The 16,362-nt window shown below is 37.0% G+C and overlaps 1 protein-coding gene across 1 annotated transcript in view; it reads right to left on the bottom strand.

The window, feature by feature from the left end:
• SEMA5A (sema domain, seven thrombospondin repeats (type 1 and type 1-like), transmembrane domain (TM) and short cytoplasmic domain, (semaphorin) 5A) overlaps positions 1–16,362 on the bottom strand; it is a gene marked incomplete at its 5' end in the record, with an annotated part of 116,660 nt that overhangs the window by 42,112 nt on the left and 58,186 nt on the right. Inside the window, one exon of the mRNA XM_010139676.1 lies at positions 13,642–13,789. Coding sequence (XP_010137978.1) covers positions 13,642–13,789 — 148 coding nt within the window. The remainder of the gene's footprint in view (positions 1–13,641; positions 13,790–16,362) is intronic.

Raw genomic sequence — 16,362 nt, 5'->3', positions numbered from 1 at the left:
AGGGAAAGAAAGGTCATTAAAAGCATGAAGCTGCTCTGCAAAAAGCTGAAGTCATATACAAATGAAAAATGAATGGAAAGAATCACAAAATCTGTCATATTAAATGTAAAAACACAATAAGAGACTCCAGAAAAGAATTTAAGGAGGAATTTCAAAAGGTATAAAAGCTAAAACTCAAACCTATTTCAAGTGCATCAGAAAGATTGATCAGAGTCTACAGGCCCAATATATTTGAAGGCATATAAGGGGCATTTAGAAATGGCAAGATCACAGCAGGCTGTGTTGAAGATGTTATGGAACAAACAGACAAAATGAATGAAAAATGTCATCAAACAAAGAAACTAAGGAAACAGAACTAAGTAAACTGACACTAGTGAAACACAGCTTCTTGCTTAAGATTACTTTCCTATCTGAGGCCTGGGAGATGGTAAATATTGATTTAGATGGACGTTATTTTTTTAAATACTTCAGAAAGTTCAGGGGAAGTATAAAACAATGAGCATAACATCTGAATTGGGCAAATCAGAGGAAACCATAATAAAATATGAAATTAGGGGACACATGAACAAGTATGAAATATTGGAGAACAAAATTATAAACCCTTCTTTTTTACAGAAGAAAGACATGAACCTCTCAGAGTCTCTGAAGGAGTCAACCAACATGGATACAGGAGGTCAGCTGATACAGTTTATTTCAAATTCAAGAAGATATTTCACAAAGTTTCTCAAAGCCTCTTAAAAAAACTTGCAGCCACAAGCTAAGAGAACAGCTATTATGCTTTTACAGATAATTAACTGCTTAAAGGATGAGAAATGGGAGAGGAATAAATAGTCAGTTTTCACAACGGAAGGAGTCCAGCACATGTGGTTAAACATATTCAACAGCATGGGAAGTACTGTAGTATCCAAAATGCTGTCTGCTTTCAGGAAAACACTCTGAAGAGGTATGGCAGGGGAAAATGGAAAGGGTAAGTATAGAGTTAGTGCACACTATATATCAGGCTGGTACCGCAGGCAGAATGCAGTTCAGCAATAAATTTTCCTCAAATAATTAGGGGTGCCTACCTTATCAAAGGCAAAAGATTAATAGTTTTCATCTCTCTTCGCCTAAAATTGTCAGACAAATACTTTCTGTGACCTTAGCAAAGATAAAACTTTTTTAAAAAAACCTTGCACTCTCATGATTTAAATTTTCCCTTCTTTTCCACATTTCACCCTACCTGCCTCTTACAACACAGGAAATTCTGCTCATACACATTATTCTTCCTATGAAGCTTAAGGCAACATAAGTTAATTTTTCTTGACATTTTGGGGCTATCATGAAAAGCCAGATTTGACTTAATAGTTAGGGCATCTCATATTGTTACACTTCTTCCGTTTTACTTAGAAAACTAATCAGTAAATAAAATGCCAATCATTCTGAAGACAACGGAAAGAACTGAAAACATTTCTCTAACTAAAGACACCAGCTGAGACTGCATTCTTTTTCCAAAATAATACTTATATTATTCCCAGCAAATTTTTTTATGTATTAATTCCTATAATCCATAATTTGCCTTTTTCCTCACATTCGGTGTAATGGATCATTTTTATACTTTATACCAAATTGCTGATGCTAGATTTCCCTATATGCCTGATATAGCTTTTAGCCTTCCATTTCAGAGGAAGATTATATGCACTGATATACTTCTTTTCCTAAGTACTTTAAAACCTCTTTAACAAAATATTCATGCTGCCAAGCTATTTCACAGAAATGTTTCAATCTGTGAATGAGGCTTCTGGATCAGCTTTTCAATAAGGGATAGGACTCATCAATTAACTAATTTTAACAGGGAGCTCCGTGAATCTGCAAAGATGGTTATATGCTCCTGCGTGAAAACATACAGTATACTTCTAGCTTTGTGAGCCACTGCCTAAAAATGTTGAAACTTCTGACGGAATCTCTTTTTGTGCTTTAAATATAGTGAACGTACTTCATTTCAGATTAAAGCAGGATTATAGGTCTTGGTTTTCCACACAGAGTAACAGCCAGATAGAGTAACAGTCTAGACTTCTGCTGGCTCATGTCATTCAAGGCTGTGAAAAGAGTTAAGTCAGGCAGCACCAAGAGATGTGGGTCTATTGACTAACTCATGTTTTTTCATATAGCTTGTGTTGATTGGGATGAGGACAGAGTAAACTCAGCTGTGGGAAATGAATCTAGCAAGAGATACATCCACAGTAGTATGACATTACCAGAACAGTACATTGATGGAACCATGCTGTCCGAGCTCCCCCATTGCACATCTCAGCCATATATAATGTCCTCACAAGTGCCGACACGTAAATGGCCTTTTACAGAGAATCTTGGAATCTCCACTATGTTCATTCTTCTGCCTTAATGTACTAAAAATGGGGTTGCTTGTGAGTAAAGGATCAATCACACAGAAGAGTCTCATGTTGAATACTGCAGATGTTGGCTACATAAGTCTTAAATCTGACCTGGCGCCTGGCGATTCAGCATGTGCAATTGGCAAAGTAGCTGTAGTGCCATAGTATCTAGGGAGAGATTTAAGTTTTCTTTTCCTCTCTAATTCATGAAGGAAATGTGACACAGCCTGCTTCTCCTCAGTACTTGCATGGCCTCCTAGCTGGCATATTGTGGAAGGAATCCACAAGATGCAACCTGCGCAGCAGGATGAACTGCACAAAAAGCTGCCAATGAGGTACACTGAGCTAGGGACCATGAAAGCATTTAGGATCTCCTAGTACCATCTTCTTCCGCAGAAAGGTTCGCAATTTGGAGATTAAAATGCCAAGCTGTAACTTGCAAGTTTTCTCACGCATCCTAGAGGGAAATAACAATGTTCCATCAATTTGTGTCAGCTGAGAACCCGGTAAACTCTTAATTTTAAATGCAAGTAATTGCTAGCAGAGTTAGCATGCCAACTCTACTGTTTCTTGTCCAATTTTCCTGCTGGATATGGGCTCAAAGCCCAAAGAGATCAAAGTGAGTGTCCTTCCTCTGAATTAGGTATATGAAAAATAAAGCCATAGTCTATGGCTGCTTTTTTCCATCTAGAGCCTCTCTGACAAAGCAAAGCAAGAACTGCATTTTGGGGCTGACTCTGGATCACTCGCAGTCTACATAAGGGCTTCACTAATTTCAAATGAAAGATAAATCAATCAACTCCTTTATCTTCATAGAGTAGTAAATGCTTCATCTATCTCTCATGCTAGAAATTGCTGTAAATAACAAAGTTGGAGATTCTCATAATGTAAACTAAGGTCTATTTTTACGATTTCAAATCCATTCCCCTTTCTGATGTTTCAGATGATGCAACAAATATTCCCAAATGGGAAAAACTCGGTTCTGGAATTTGCAGAATTAATAATTTTACTTCCAGCTGCATTTTTCTGGCAGAAAAGAAATATGCTACATGGTGTTGCTTTCAATTACTGTAAGGGGTCCTGTTAGGGAGACTGTGAAGCTACATCCTGCCCTTCAAGCTACAAGGTCAAATCACTGTGTATGCTGATAAATGAGCTCAGTGTTTGCATGAGCTTATGTTCTGAGACATGAAGAATACCATCTCATCTACTGGAGTATTCAGGCCTAAATAACATTATTTCAGAGTGTTGCAACAAACTGAGTCACGACACTCTTAAGAAATAAAATAAATTATACATAAACGCAATGAAAAATGTATGTTTACCTTTTGTAAAGCCTCTGAACAAGTTTGTTCAAGATGAATATCAGAGGTTTTGAATAACTTAATGCCTTTTATTTGGTTACTGCAGGATTAACGTGAAAGTCTTCTAAGCCAACAACTGAATGTGAAAGGGATGAGTGAATCAACCCAAGAGGAAAAGAACAGGTAGTTTTAATATCTCTGTCAATAAACACTACAAAATTTTTTTCAGTGATGCCCCAACCTGATATAACCTGGGTAAGAATAGGGCTGCCTCACACTATTTTCAACAAAAAGCAAAATCCTACCACCACCTAATAAATTAAAACTTACTATAATGCTCTGAGACTAAGTGAAAACAAAAGTCAGTAGATAAATATCATTAATTTGGATAGAGTTCCATTTAATGGCACTTTGGTGGTTACGGATGACTGTCAATTAGCTCAGCGAACAAATCGGTCTCGCTCTCTTCAAGAATTGCTGCAGCAGTAAAGCTATAATGGCAACAGCGTGTATTTCTTATTCAGGCTTCATCTCTCCCTCACTTTACTCAGGTCACACTGGAGAACACTGAAACAAAATTCTGCTTTGTGTTAACCATCAGGTGTACATGTGAGCACCCTTCTTGGTATAAAATGTGTAAACACAATTGCTTTGTTTGCACTGTAGCATTTTAACTAGAAGCAGCTAAACCTAAAAGGAACAAAATAAATCAGAGGGACAACTTGTTGTAAGCTGATTCAACATTCACTTACAAAGAGGAAGGTTGGAAACGCCTTTCTAGATCAGACATGCTGTCCCTGGTTATAGTCAAAGGACAGCACAAAAATAAGCAGAATGCCCAAAGCACAGCTCTCAATCTGATTGTTAATGTTCAGAAAAAGGTTTAAAACTTTAAAATGTGACTTACTATGTTACCTAAACTGTAATTTTTTTTTGTCTATTGTAATTCTAGTTTCTCCTGGCATCCTGCACACTTTTTATTTGTGAGGGGCTTTTTAAAATTTAAGCCTTTTTAAAAAAATTTAAACTAAGATTTACGCCTCAATGATTTCTTCAAACAAGCTACATTGTTTAACAATGCCCTGGGTAGAAATTAATTTCCTTAATTGGCTTCATACTTCCTCAAAATTCAGTATATTACAGTACAGAGTGCACAGAAGTCCCACTGTTCCCTCTCCAAACCTATTATTAATCTCTATATTGGTCCCGCATACACTAGAGCCTGCCTACTCTGATTTAGCAGAATCCCAATCTTTTGTCTTTCTTTCAGACACTTTCCAGGACTCAGCTCAATTCCACCACCTGCCATAACACTTAAGAACATTAAGCGTGGCTACAGAACAATTCTATGTAACAGCTCTACCATGTTCCTGAGGTCATTTCAATGCCATGCTTCACATGCTCTTCTTCCCCATTTCGATTGCAATTGTGCAATGACTTAAGGTTGTTACTGAACTGCCTACAGTAAAATTAAGGGTTCTGCATACTTACAAAGTTATCTTTGTAACAGAAGAGACTTTGAAAATTTGTAGATGAAATCTTAATGAGCTTCTATGACTTCAGTCATTGATACAATGCTGTCAGATAAGTTCAGCTTCAAAATAAGCTTAGCTTTGAAGATAACAGCAGTGGCAGAGAAATCGCATTACTTGCAATATGCAGAACAAAAAGTGTGATTTCAACTAGCTTAAGTCCAGACTGTTAAATCATCCCTTGTGAGATTACTTTATACAAATCCCTAGACTACTTTTTTTGGTCTCTACTGGAAATACTTTTCTGAAACATCCTGAATGCTAAAACTGAGCCTACATTTTTCATTGCTGCACAATTTTTCTGGCTTATAGCTGGTACCATAAACAACTCATGTGCCAGGGTCATTCTCCTCTCTTCTCTTGTTCCCCATTATGCTCCAAGATCAGAGCAGGAGTTTCTGTTAATTTTATATTAAGTTCACAACTCACAAGAAACAACCCACTTCACTTCTATTACTTCAGCTTTCAAAGACATCTAGTAGCTCCTATAAGACATGTAAATCACTCTTAGTATTGATGATGTCCCAAAACTTCAGGTCACCAGCAAATGTAATCCAAATTTGTCTGCCAAATTTACTAAAAAAAAATAGTAAGTAAGATCTGTCTAAAGTCATTCCTTTAGGAATAAGCTGACATTTCCTTTTCCAGGACAACCCACTGGTATGTCCAGTTAGCTTTATCCATGTTTTAATTCCTACACCATCTTGGTAGTCTACCACTTTAATGATGACCTTTTTTTTTTTTTTTGTAACAGTTTCACATATTTAATACCAGATACTTTGAAGCTGCTCTGTTTTGATTATCAGAAACCCATTTTACCTTCTGGAAGAATAACGACAGAAAGGTATGAGGTGATCTATATTGGTAATACCTTAAAGCACTGCACTCCACTTTCCACTTACATCCAAATTATTTTTCACCCTAAAGTTGTTCAGCAGTTTGAAAACCAGAGATCAGGTGAAACAGTCCATGTCTACCTGAATCAATTATTTATTTTCCTTGAATTTGGATATGAGATGTGCTATCTTTTTCTACTTTCTAAAACAAACCATCAAAGAATAACCATATTAAACACAGCTCTAGTCCTTCCAGTATTCCAAGATGAGATTGCTTTGTTCTTCCTTCTTCCTTCCAAATTAGTGCTCTGTGTAAGTCTATTACGTTTACCATGTATAAATCGGTGCATTTCTATGGTGTAGTAACTACCATAACCTACTGTGATATTTTGAGTTTTAGCCAGGTGTTTTCAGGAGTCAAGGATTATTTTGCATATGTGAAACTGCCTATATAGTTGTTATCATATTCTTTACCTTCTTTTTGGCACCTAAGACTAATTGCAGTTAAAGAGAGGACCCTTACTGGGCTGAGCCAGGACTTTGAAACAGTACAGAAAATGTACTGTACAGATGGGCTACTAGATCCTATTCACAGGATCGCTAGATGGAGGATAGAAAGAAACTTCCTCCCAGAACAGACTGGTAGAAATATGTTATTCTTTAATTTTTTGCTTCAATTGCCTCAAAAAACATTTCAACTGCCACAAAATTACCCTTTCCCTGAGTCTGATGAATTCTCTCTGTAATTTTTTTTTTTTTTTTTACAGTTTTCTCTGTTTATGTCAGTTCTGATTTCACGGAATAGTTATGTATCAAATAAAGCTATTCTTCACATACTAGATAATAAGTAGATCCATAAGCACTGTAACTAATGAAGCCTGATTTCCTGTAAGCTTATATTCCAACTCTTAAAGTTTTTCTTTCTCTTATTTCCCCTTCCCCTACCCCCTGCCAGTAGGAGTGTGCAGTCCTACTGCCTAAAATTAGAGACATGCAGAGGCTAGTTAACACTACATGAGTGCTAAAGTGTATACTCATCAACCAGCACCTGATGCCACTTGGACCAAATGCGGGACTCAGCTGCAATCCTCTTTCAAGGGAAGAGCCAATTTAGGTTTTTGTCCTCAGTTAGGCCACTGCTTCTCATACAACTTGTTACAATTCCATGTTGTTATCTAAAACCACCATCCAATCAAGTACAGTTGTAAAGGGGGAGTGGGTTCCTTCCTTACGGGCAGAAGATTAAAAATACCTGACAGACTACAATATGATACTGTAAGCCTTATTACTTGACAAAACTAAGCTAAACCCGTGCCACCTACCTCATGTTTTGATTTGTAATGTTCAGTTACAGAGTTAGGGGTTACTTCCCAGAGATAACTGAATTTTCAAGGTCCACAGCAATAAAATATCTCAGGCTGGATGAGATTTTTTTTTTGTGCAAAACCTCGGCACCCAACATCCTTTCTTCCTAAATATCCTTCTCCTTTTTCATTCATAGTCAAAAAAAAGATGAGACAAAGGGAGGTAGAAGTTCATGCCTCATAATTCTGTGCTGCTGGGCACAGAATGAAGGAGGTTTCAGATACTTCTTGCTTTCTGTGGTTATCAGACACAGTAATGGTTACAAATCAAAGACAGCGTCTCATTTTGCCAGGTGTAAGGTACTACATCTAAGTAACAATAACAAGGACTGCATCTGCAGCATGCGAGCCCCTGAAAACTGTAATAGCAATACCTGTGACAGGACACACTCTGGTGAGCTTGGAGTTTTAGGAAACAGTGTGGCAAGTTCTGGATGCAGCAAATCAGGACTCCTGTCTCTGATCAATAAGAATCCCTATCTGGATGAAGAAACTTGGCTATCACTTGACCGTGAGGGACACACTGGCCGTTCCCTACATCCAAAGCCCTGAGGAAGCTTGTGCACAGTTACAGGAAATTTGTTTCCTGTGTTTTTTAAAGTAAGATTTGAACTTCTGAATAAAACACATATCATCTGTATCACAGGTACACATATTTCTGAGCCAAAGCTCTTGAATGTGAGAATACTTAATCTGGAGAACCCTTCTACCTAGATTTGAAAGAGATGTCAAATCAACGAGCTTTGGTCCACAAAAGAAGTTGTGGTATGTGATTCGGAAGTCCCTGAAAGAGCCTGCTATAGGAACCTCAGAAGAGGACTGAAGTCAATGTCAATTGTCATAGGTTGAACTGAATTGCTTGTATGGACAGCTGAAGATTTTTCAGCTTTAAATTATTTTTAAAATTATATGCTTCTCAAAAAATGGATGCTTCACAGTGCTCTGCTTTAAGCAAGAAAGCAAACAACTTGCAGTTGAGCCTCTTTTTGGGAACTAAATCAAACAGCAAAATGGTCACTGGATGTGTAGCTAAAGACTACCTTAAGCACCTCATATTTGGATCTATACGTGCATCAGTTCAACTAGTTTATATTTCACATTTATCTTGACCATGCATGGCAACCAAGTTGACAACTCACTTTACTGACAAAGTTGAGCACCACATGTACCATTAATCAGTATGTGTTAGCATTTCCTGAAACTGTTTTTTGTGATTTTGATGAGGTTTTTTTGTTTGTTTTACCCTCTTTAATTACTTGGCATTGTTTATAATTGAAATAGCAGATGCAGCATCAAAAGAAGACAGGCTCTACTTTGATAAGCTTTTAAAACATATAAAAACAAGCTAATACTCAATGGTATTTACTTTACAGACAGAAAAAAGATTGGAAAAGGAATTGAGCATGAAGTAGGCAAGTGTCACATGAAAAGCAAGATCTTTTGTACCCCATGGTTGTAGAATATGTTTCATGGTTTTGCAACAGATGGTACATTATTTTGTTTTTCTTTAACTCAGAAAAGTCCAATGGAAACTTAAAAAAGAACCATAAAAAAAACATATTAACAACCTTTTTTTCTGGTCCATTTTTTCTAGACTAGACATTTGGAGTTGATTTTGTTACATGGCAAGTATTTTAAAGGCAGACTCTATTCTTTCTGATGGACAAAGTACTTCTAAAAACCTTTCATCTTCAAATTCCCTTTAAAAACTTAACGAAATAAAACATTTCTGATATTTGTTTTTCTAAGACATTTCTTTCCATCTTGTGTCATATAGAAACTTTAGAATACAGATAGGTTTTCTTCCCAAAGTTTCATGTTCAGCACACTTCCAGAACAGTGAAACAACAAAATATTTAAAAAAAGATGAAGGCAACACTAGCAACTATTTCTAAGAAACTAACAAAATTCCTCCTTTTTTAAGTTCCACAACAAAACCCAACATACTTTGCTTTGGTATATGGAAAATACATACACTTAACCAGCTTCCATCACAAAACCTAAAATTAATGCATTTGTTGGTGTGACTGATACAAGAACACAGACAAATATACGTAAAGTGTCTCACCCAATTTAAGCCTCAAACTAGATTTCTTATTGTAGCAATAATTCTTAAAAAAATACATATTTTTTATTACTGGCCTGAAGCAAATTCAACTGAGATTATGTTTCTCAGGGGAAAAGAAGCATTTTCTGAAGCAAATGTACAACTTATCTGAGTATGTTGTAAAATCTGAAGATATTTGTCCTCTGAGTCATATTAGCACAGTCCACAGAATTCCACAGTTCCTTTGCTAGCGCATATATCAGCTGAATACATGAAAGTTATACCTGTTTTGTCATCCACTTAAGCTTCCTATTACCAGATTTCAGCTGCTCTTAAACTTGGCTATGATGGTCCTATCTCTTATTAGACAATTTCAATCATTCTTTACTAACTTTGATTAATATAAAGACTTTGACAGGTCCTTATGGCCACAGATTTTTATTCCAAGCTTCATCTTTTTGACCTTTAGGAGTCCCTGTGGTCTAATTCTTCTCTATGATAACAATTTATGGTTTTCTATATTCAGTGTAAATGCCTTCAGACCTAAGTCTCTAGCCATCTATTTTCATGTACTGAGTGTACTTCAACAAGAGACACATCTTTAAAATGTCATCATGTTTTTCTCTCTTTGGAATATTAATATGCATCAAAAGAGTTATTATTATTATCATTATTATTTTATAATAGGCTAATTTTGCAATAATTTCAGGGAACTCTCTACCGAGTCCTGATAAAAAATACTCAAATGTCTTGGTTGATTACTGCTAGAAGACAGATAAAGCCAAGGAACCGAATTATGAGAAACATGCAAAAAGCAAAACATGGGCAGCAGCTGCCTGCTCTGATGTTACAGACCAAGAGCAATACAACCAAACAAAAAAGGAAGGAAAAATGCTCAGTAAAAATTATGCGGTATAAATCATTAGGGGGCAGAAACAACAGCCACGTGTATGGTAAAAGCTGCAAGATAAGAACAGGTGAATAGATTAGGATTGGCTATACTGCAGTCTCACAGCCTGGCTGGAGATTGGAAAACAGAAGAGGTAGATTCTCCTAGGACATAAAATCTGGTCCCCTGATACTGCTGGCTCTAAGACTTCCTTTCCTAAGCCTTATAAAAACAGTAGTTGTTTTTCTCTCCTGATCTCCCACTGAAAAATGGTTCTAAGAACAAAGAATCAGCACAGTTTGAAAGAAGTGACAAGCCAGCATTGAGTCCACCCTACTCTCTGATGCATCAAAAGTTTCTTTTCATTACAAGAAGAAATGAAGCCTAACATAGTTATTATCTTTTTAAATAATGTGTTTTCCAGTCCTCTATCCTACACGTTTTTCTTTTTCACTTACTATGAACACGTCTTGACTTTACAGACCACAGACTCCGAACTACACACCTGCAGAAGGCCTACGGCAACACATGCCATTCAAACATTGTGAAAGCTTCCCAGAGACCATCCTCACTAAAGGTAAGTAAGAAACCTGGAGAGTCTTCTTGTAGCTTGAAACTACCACCTAATAACTGAAAGAGAGAACTGGGCAATTTAAGTCCCTGAATCTATTCTCAGCTATGCCTTTAATTCACTTGGTAAAAGTTTGGCTCATAACATCTTTTACTCCAGACCGGATGTCCCGTAGATAGGGCAGATTACCATGACCTTCACTGTAACTTTTCCCAAGATTATTTAGCTTTCCAAGAGCTATGAAAGAACAAAACATTTTAAAAACAAATTAAATTCAGTACTTAAATTAATTTCACCAGCTTAGTATCACTACAACCAGTGATGATGGGAAATCAGGAGATATAATGCACAATAATTTCTCCTCTATCCCCTATGGTAAAAATATCATAATTCTTGTTTTGAAGAATACATACTTACAACAATAAAAATAAAAATTTGTTTGAAGCAGAAGAACCTCTGATGAGTAAACAGATTTTCATATACCTGCTCCTCACTCATTAGGTTTTTATTAATATAAATATTTAATACATTCAGCAATTACAAAAAGGCATACAAGTATTTCAGATTGCTCTTTCCTACATTAACGAAACACACTCTTAGAAGAGATAAAGTACTTTCTTCTCAGATACGCTTATTGACAAGGTCCTGTTATGGCTGCCAAACTTTTGACTCAGGACAGGTAACTTAGAGGTTCAAATTCACTGAAACTTTAAACAGATCACAGACTTTATACCTGAGTCTTTTGTCGTGCAAGTACACCAGGGTTTATAGAGGAGTTCTACCTTAAGTTGGTTTCCATCGGTGCCTAAGTATTAGCAAGATGACCACAACCTCCAAAGCTAAGTGCTTTTTTGAAACCATCAACACAATAATTTTCTAATTAATAAAAAAACAAAATAAAAAACATTTCCATGGCTGAACTGGTAGTGGATTTGTGACACAGCAGAGGGTAAGACTGGTAATAAATCCAGTAACATTAATCTCAAATCAGTTACAATTAAGAGATTTTTTTACACTGAAAGTTTTCCTACTTTCCTCATGGAGCTTTCCAAGAAAATTAGAGCTACTTATTTTTCATTTCAGACCATGGGAAGATTCTGTGCAAAACCAAATACTGCTTTGTTTCATAAACATTAGTATGAGATAAACAGGGATGATTAAGGAAGAAAACATTCAGAATGTGCTCTTTTCCGTGCTAGTCAGGAAAGTTTAACAATATATCTAGACCATACGTCTGCTTTTCTGTGTACCATCACGAGGAGGCAAATATTTTGGAAAACTTGGTATAATTCTAAGTTATTAGGTTAATTCTTAAAGTTCAACCGAAAGTCAAGAACAAACTTGTTAGATGTTTTCAAACTACTGAAAATGAAATTCTACCACTAGGATAAATGTTAAAAAGAGAACAAATAGAAAAAGGTAATCAATTATCCTTTCCTTAGTACTGAATTATTGCCAGGCTAACAAATAGACCACAGATGATGACAAACCTCAGAATTAAGCTTACTCACTGAAATGAAGGCATGTAAAAATGGTTTAATATGTGGAAAAAAGCAAACAAAACATGTTAACAAGTATTTTTGTTCTACCTCTAATATTTTGGAACTAAATTGAGCACATGTTTTGCAGTATGCAATGCTAGGCCTGGCCATTAAGCACAACATGGCTAAAATCAAACGCTCATTTTTCATTTGAGCTGCATTCATTCTTGGTCGCTGGGGAGGCTAACACCAGCAGAACCTGTCTTTGCAGTTTTGGCCACTTCAAAATTTCATCCAGGTTATGCCTTCTACATAACAGACCCTTCAGTGACAATCCACCATTAGAATTCTAATTATCATGAAACAGCACCCAAGGTTCATTTGATATTCACTTACGCTTGCTAAGACTTTGTTTCAGCTTCTCATTGTCCTGCAATAATATTCTTTCTTCTGACTTTGACAGTGTTATCCATTCAGGAATACTTCCACCGAGGTTATCTTCCCAGCATACTGAAGTGAACGTGTCATTCTGCTCTGCAGATGTCTCTGCTATGTTTCTCTCCTTCACCCATATCCTACTATGCATCATCTCATTCACCTTCTAGAAAGCAATGCCCTGTTTTGATGTTCCCATCACACAAAACCTACCACTTATATTTCTTCAGATATAAGAAAATGCCCCTATATGCTTTCCCATATGTTTCTCTTCATAAACTGGGTATCCATAAAGCAATTCTATTAATTAAAAATGGTCCCACTGTAGCTTCAAAGCCTGACAGCTGATAAGGCTGCTGCTGTGCTAAGATCACTGTCACTATTCATGCTTACTTCAGCACTTCCTAGTGGTTCCACGTATTCACTCACTGGCTCCTTATGTATTCAGATTTTCAAAATTATCTTCTCTGTGATGTACAGAAACTGATACACTGGAGTCCTGGGCTCATAGCTAGAGTTCCTACGTACTCTGGCGATAAAACCAAAACAAACCAAAACCAAAAGCTTCCAAGAATACATCCACATCTGCACCAACCTTGCCTTAGGAAGCTCATATTCTAAATGATATTGTGAAAAAGTTGAAATATATATATTTCTGACTGATAAACTGTGTGAATTACATCATACATGAGACAAACACACTCCCGTGACTCACGTTGGGGGTAGATCATACACACATGCCCTACAGACATATTGACATCTATGGCATATGGCCACAGCTATTTGCTGAAGGGAAAGCTGAGAATTACTTACAACACTGCAGCCAGGACAATCAGGACCGTTTTCACATGTTCTACGCCGTGCCTGGATCCCTCCTCCGCACTGAGCAGTGCAGCGCTCCCAAGGTCCCCAGCCGGTCCAAAACATGTGGGGGGGGCACAACAAATGCTCATTACAGTACCTGAGAGAAGAGGCAAACAAGGAAGCAAAGAATCTGTTCAGTACCAAGACAAGAGCTCCCCGCAAAGTCCCCCATTTTTATTATTCAGATAGATGTTTGTACAGGGAAATACTTTATACAAAGGACCCCTCTCTGTTCATAATGCACTGAACTAGCAGTTGTCACACTGCACAGAGAGTTTAAACATTTGAGGTTTGTGGGTTGTTTTTTTTTTTTTTAGGCCATAATTGCATGCATGAAGCATTTGTTTGCTTTATTCAGTGCCTTTATACAACACATGAAATAAAACCATGCTATTGCACTGCAAGAAAGTAAGCAAGGTTGACATCTACTTTATTAAAAACAGTTGTGGCTATACATCTGGAGCAGAATGGAGTCATCCAAATGGAAGGCAACTCTTTATGCAGGCAGTCTTTTATCAGTCTCCAGCTAAGCATTGATTAGGATCCATCCCTCTCCTCTTCAGACAGCTGAACCTGCTTTTTGCTTTCCACAGTGTCTCCACTTCTAAGGGTAAAATAAAGGCTAAAACATTGATCTTAGGCATAAAGAACTGCACTGTTTTCATAATGTTACTACTTTATCTTTTAAAGGGTGTTTTTAGCTGATATAATCTTTGAAGGATTTCCCACTGGGCTGCAAACTGATTCAGAGGCCTACTAGGTTCTTTAGGCAAGCAGGAATATTTTACTAGTGAGCTGTCATTATTGTAACAAGACATCCAGATGTGGGAGGGTCCCGACTTTCAGTGACTTTTTTCTTTTTTTTTATAAAAACTTAAGATTCCTGATTTTTTGACTGTGCCATCCAATGACTCTAGCCTTAGCGTGTGCTGCTTAGTAACGACCCCCTACACAGGTCCAAAGGATTTGGGCCACCAGCAAGTGTGACTGCGGTTTTTAAAGAGACCAAGTTGCTATTTCAGATAAAGCAAAGCCACGACAGATATTCAGAAAACAAATGACCTTAAAGGAGTGCTCAAATATTTTATGGATGCACCAGCCATTCAAAATCCACTGTAGTTTTGCCTTTCCAACAAGTTTACCAGTAAACCGTGGAAAAAACCCCATATCCCCAATATTTCTAAATCTGCTTTTTCAGAATTCTTCAGCAAATGATTTGGGGTAAATGATTTTCAACAGTAGCTTAAACATAAAATGCCTTTTTTCCCCCTTCTGCCTGTTTAATATTTGCAACTCAGTTCACATTATGCTATCACTGAAGATGCATAAGAATGTTCTGTGCTTGGATATTCTTGCCGCAAAACTCCAACAGCTGCACACATCTTTTGTCACATGTAGTCATTTATGTGAATGTCTGTGATAGTTTGTCACAATTTTTTGAGAACACGTACCCAATGAAACGTAGATGTAACATCACCATTTACTTAGTCAAATGAGTACATATTTTACATAATTTCATTCGTTCTTTATGGAGATGTGTGAAGTTAATTTGGGACACACACATGGCATAAAGCAAGTCTGCCATGAAGTAGGCAATTACAAGTATTCAGCCACGCAAAAAGGAAAATTAAAGGCGGGATCTTAAAATATAGGCATGTACACCCTAGCTGTCCATAAATGAAGTAGTCATCTAAACCTGAGCAACAGTTCATGGAAAGAAAAAGCCCTCTGAAAAAAATTCTTTATGTCACCCTAAAGCAAGTGTCTAATATAGATGATACAAATGCACTCCTCAATATACTGATTTACCTCCATCGACTATAAAAGCTCTGTGGGAAACAGACATCTAAGCTCCCAGCCAGCTCTACAGCCAACGGAATTTTGTCAATACAAGATATGGAGAGTAGAATGATTAATTTGACCAAATTTAGGAATATACAGTAGAAGGAGACAAATCATTGTTCTCCACAGCCTGTATTGACTAGATTTCTACAGCAGTGGAAGTTCAGACACCTGACTGACACACAAGCACTCCCATTCATGGACACCTGAAGTTAGGTGTGACAAACATCTCTTTGATGAGACTCATGACACTATACAGTGACTCTTTCAGTATCAATGTGCCTTATCACCTGCTCTCTCCGTTAAGTAGAAGACAGAAAAGAAACCTAACAACTGACACAGTGAGCACTTCAAAGGCTGGCAATTCTGTTAACTAACACTAATTAATGATGTAGTTGAAACAACAAGAGGAAAATGAAGAAAGCAATGAAAACAAAAAATGTCTATGCAAGCTAATTTTTTTTAGTCAACAACAGAAATTATTGTCAATTTTCCCTTTTTTTTAGAAAAAGAAGAAAAACCCCACCAAACAACAACGACAAAACAAACCAGCAAAGCATACAAGTAGAATCTTATTTTCATTTTAGCCAGGCAGCCTCTGAAAACATCAAGTATGTTTTCACAGCTAGAAACATCCCTGCAATTGATCTTTGAGAGCTGTGCTACAGCATGGGGCTTTGAGCCAAGTTTCCTTATATCTCTTCTTGGCTGCATTTCAAGTCACTCAGTAACCCTTTTTCCCTTTTGCTCTTTCTTCCCCTCTTAATTTTGTTCTCAGGACCCACAGGGCTAACATTTTACAGTAATTCAACAAAACATGCAATGCAA

The sequence above is a fragment of the Buceros rhinoceros genome, unplaced genomic scaffold (genome assembly GCF_000710305.1).
Source record: "Buceros rhinoceros silvestris isolate BGI_N320 unplaced genomic scaffold, ASM71030v1 scaffold4197, whole genome shotgun sequence".
NCBI lineage: Eukaryota > Metazoa > Chordata > Aves > Bucerotiformes > Bucerotidae > Buceros > Buceros rhinoceros.
This window is presented reverse-complemented; position numbering and strand designations above follow the sequence as displayed.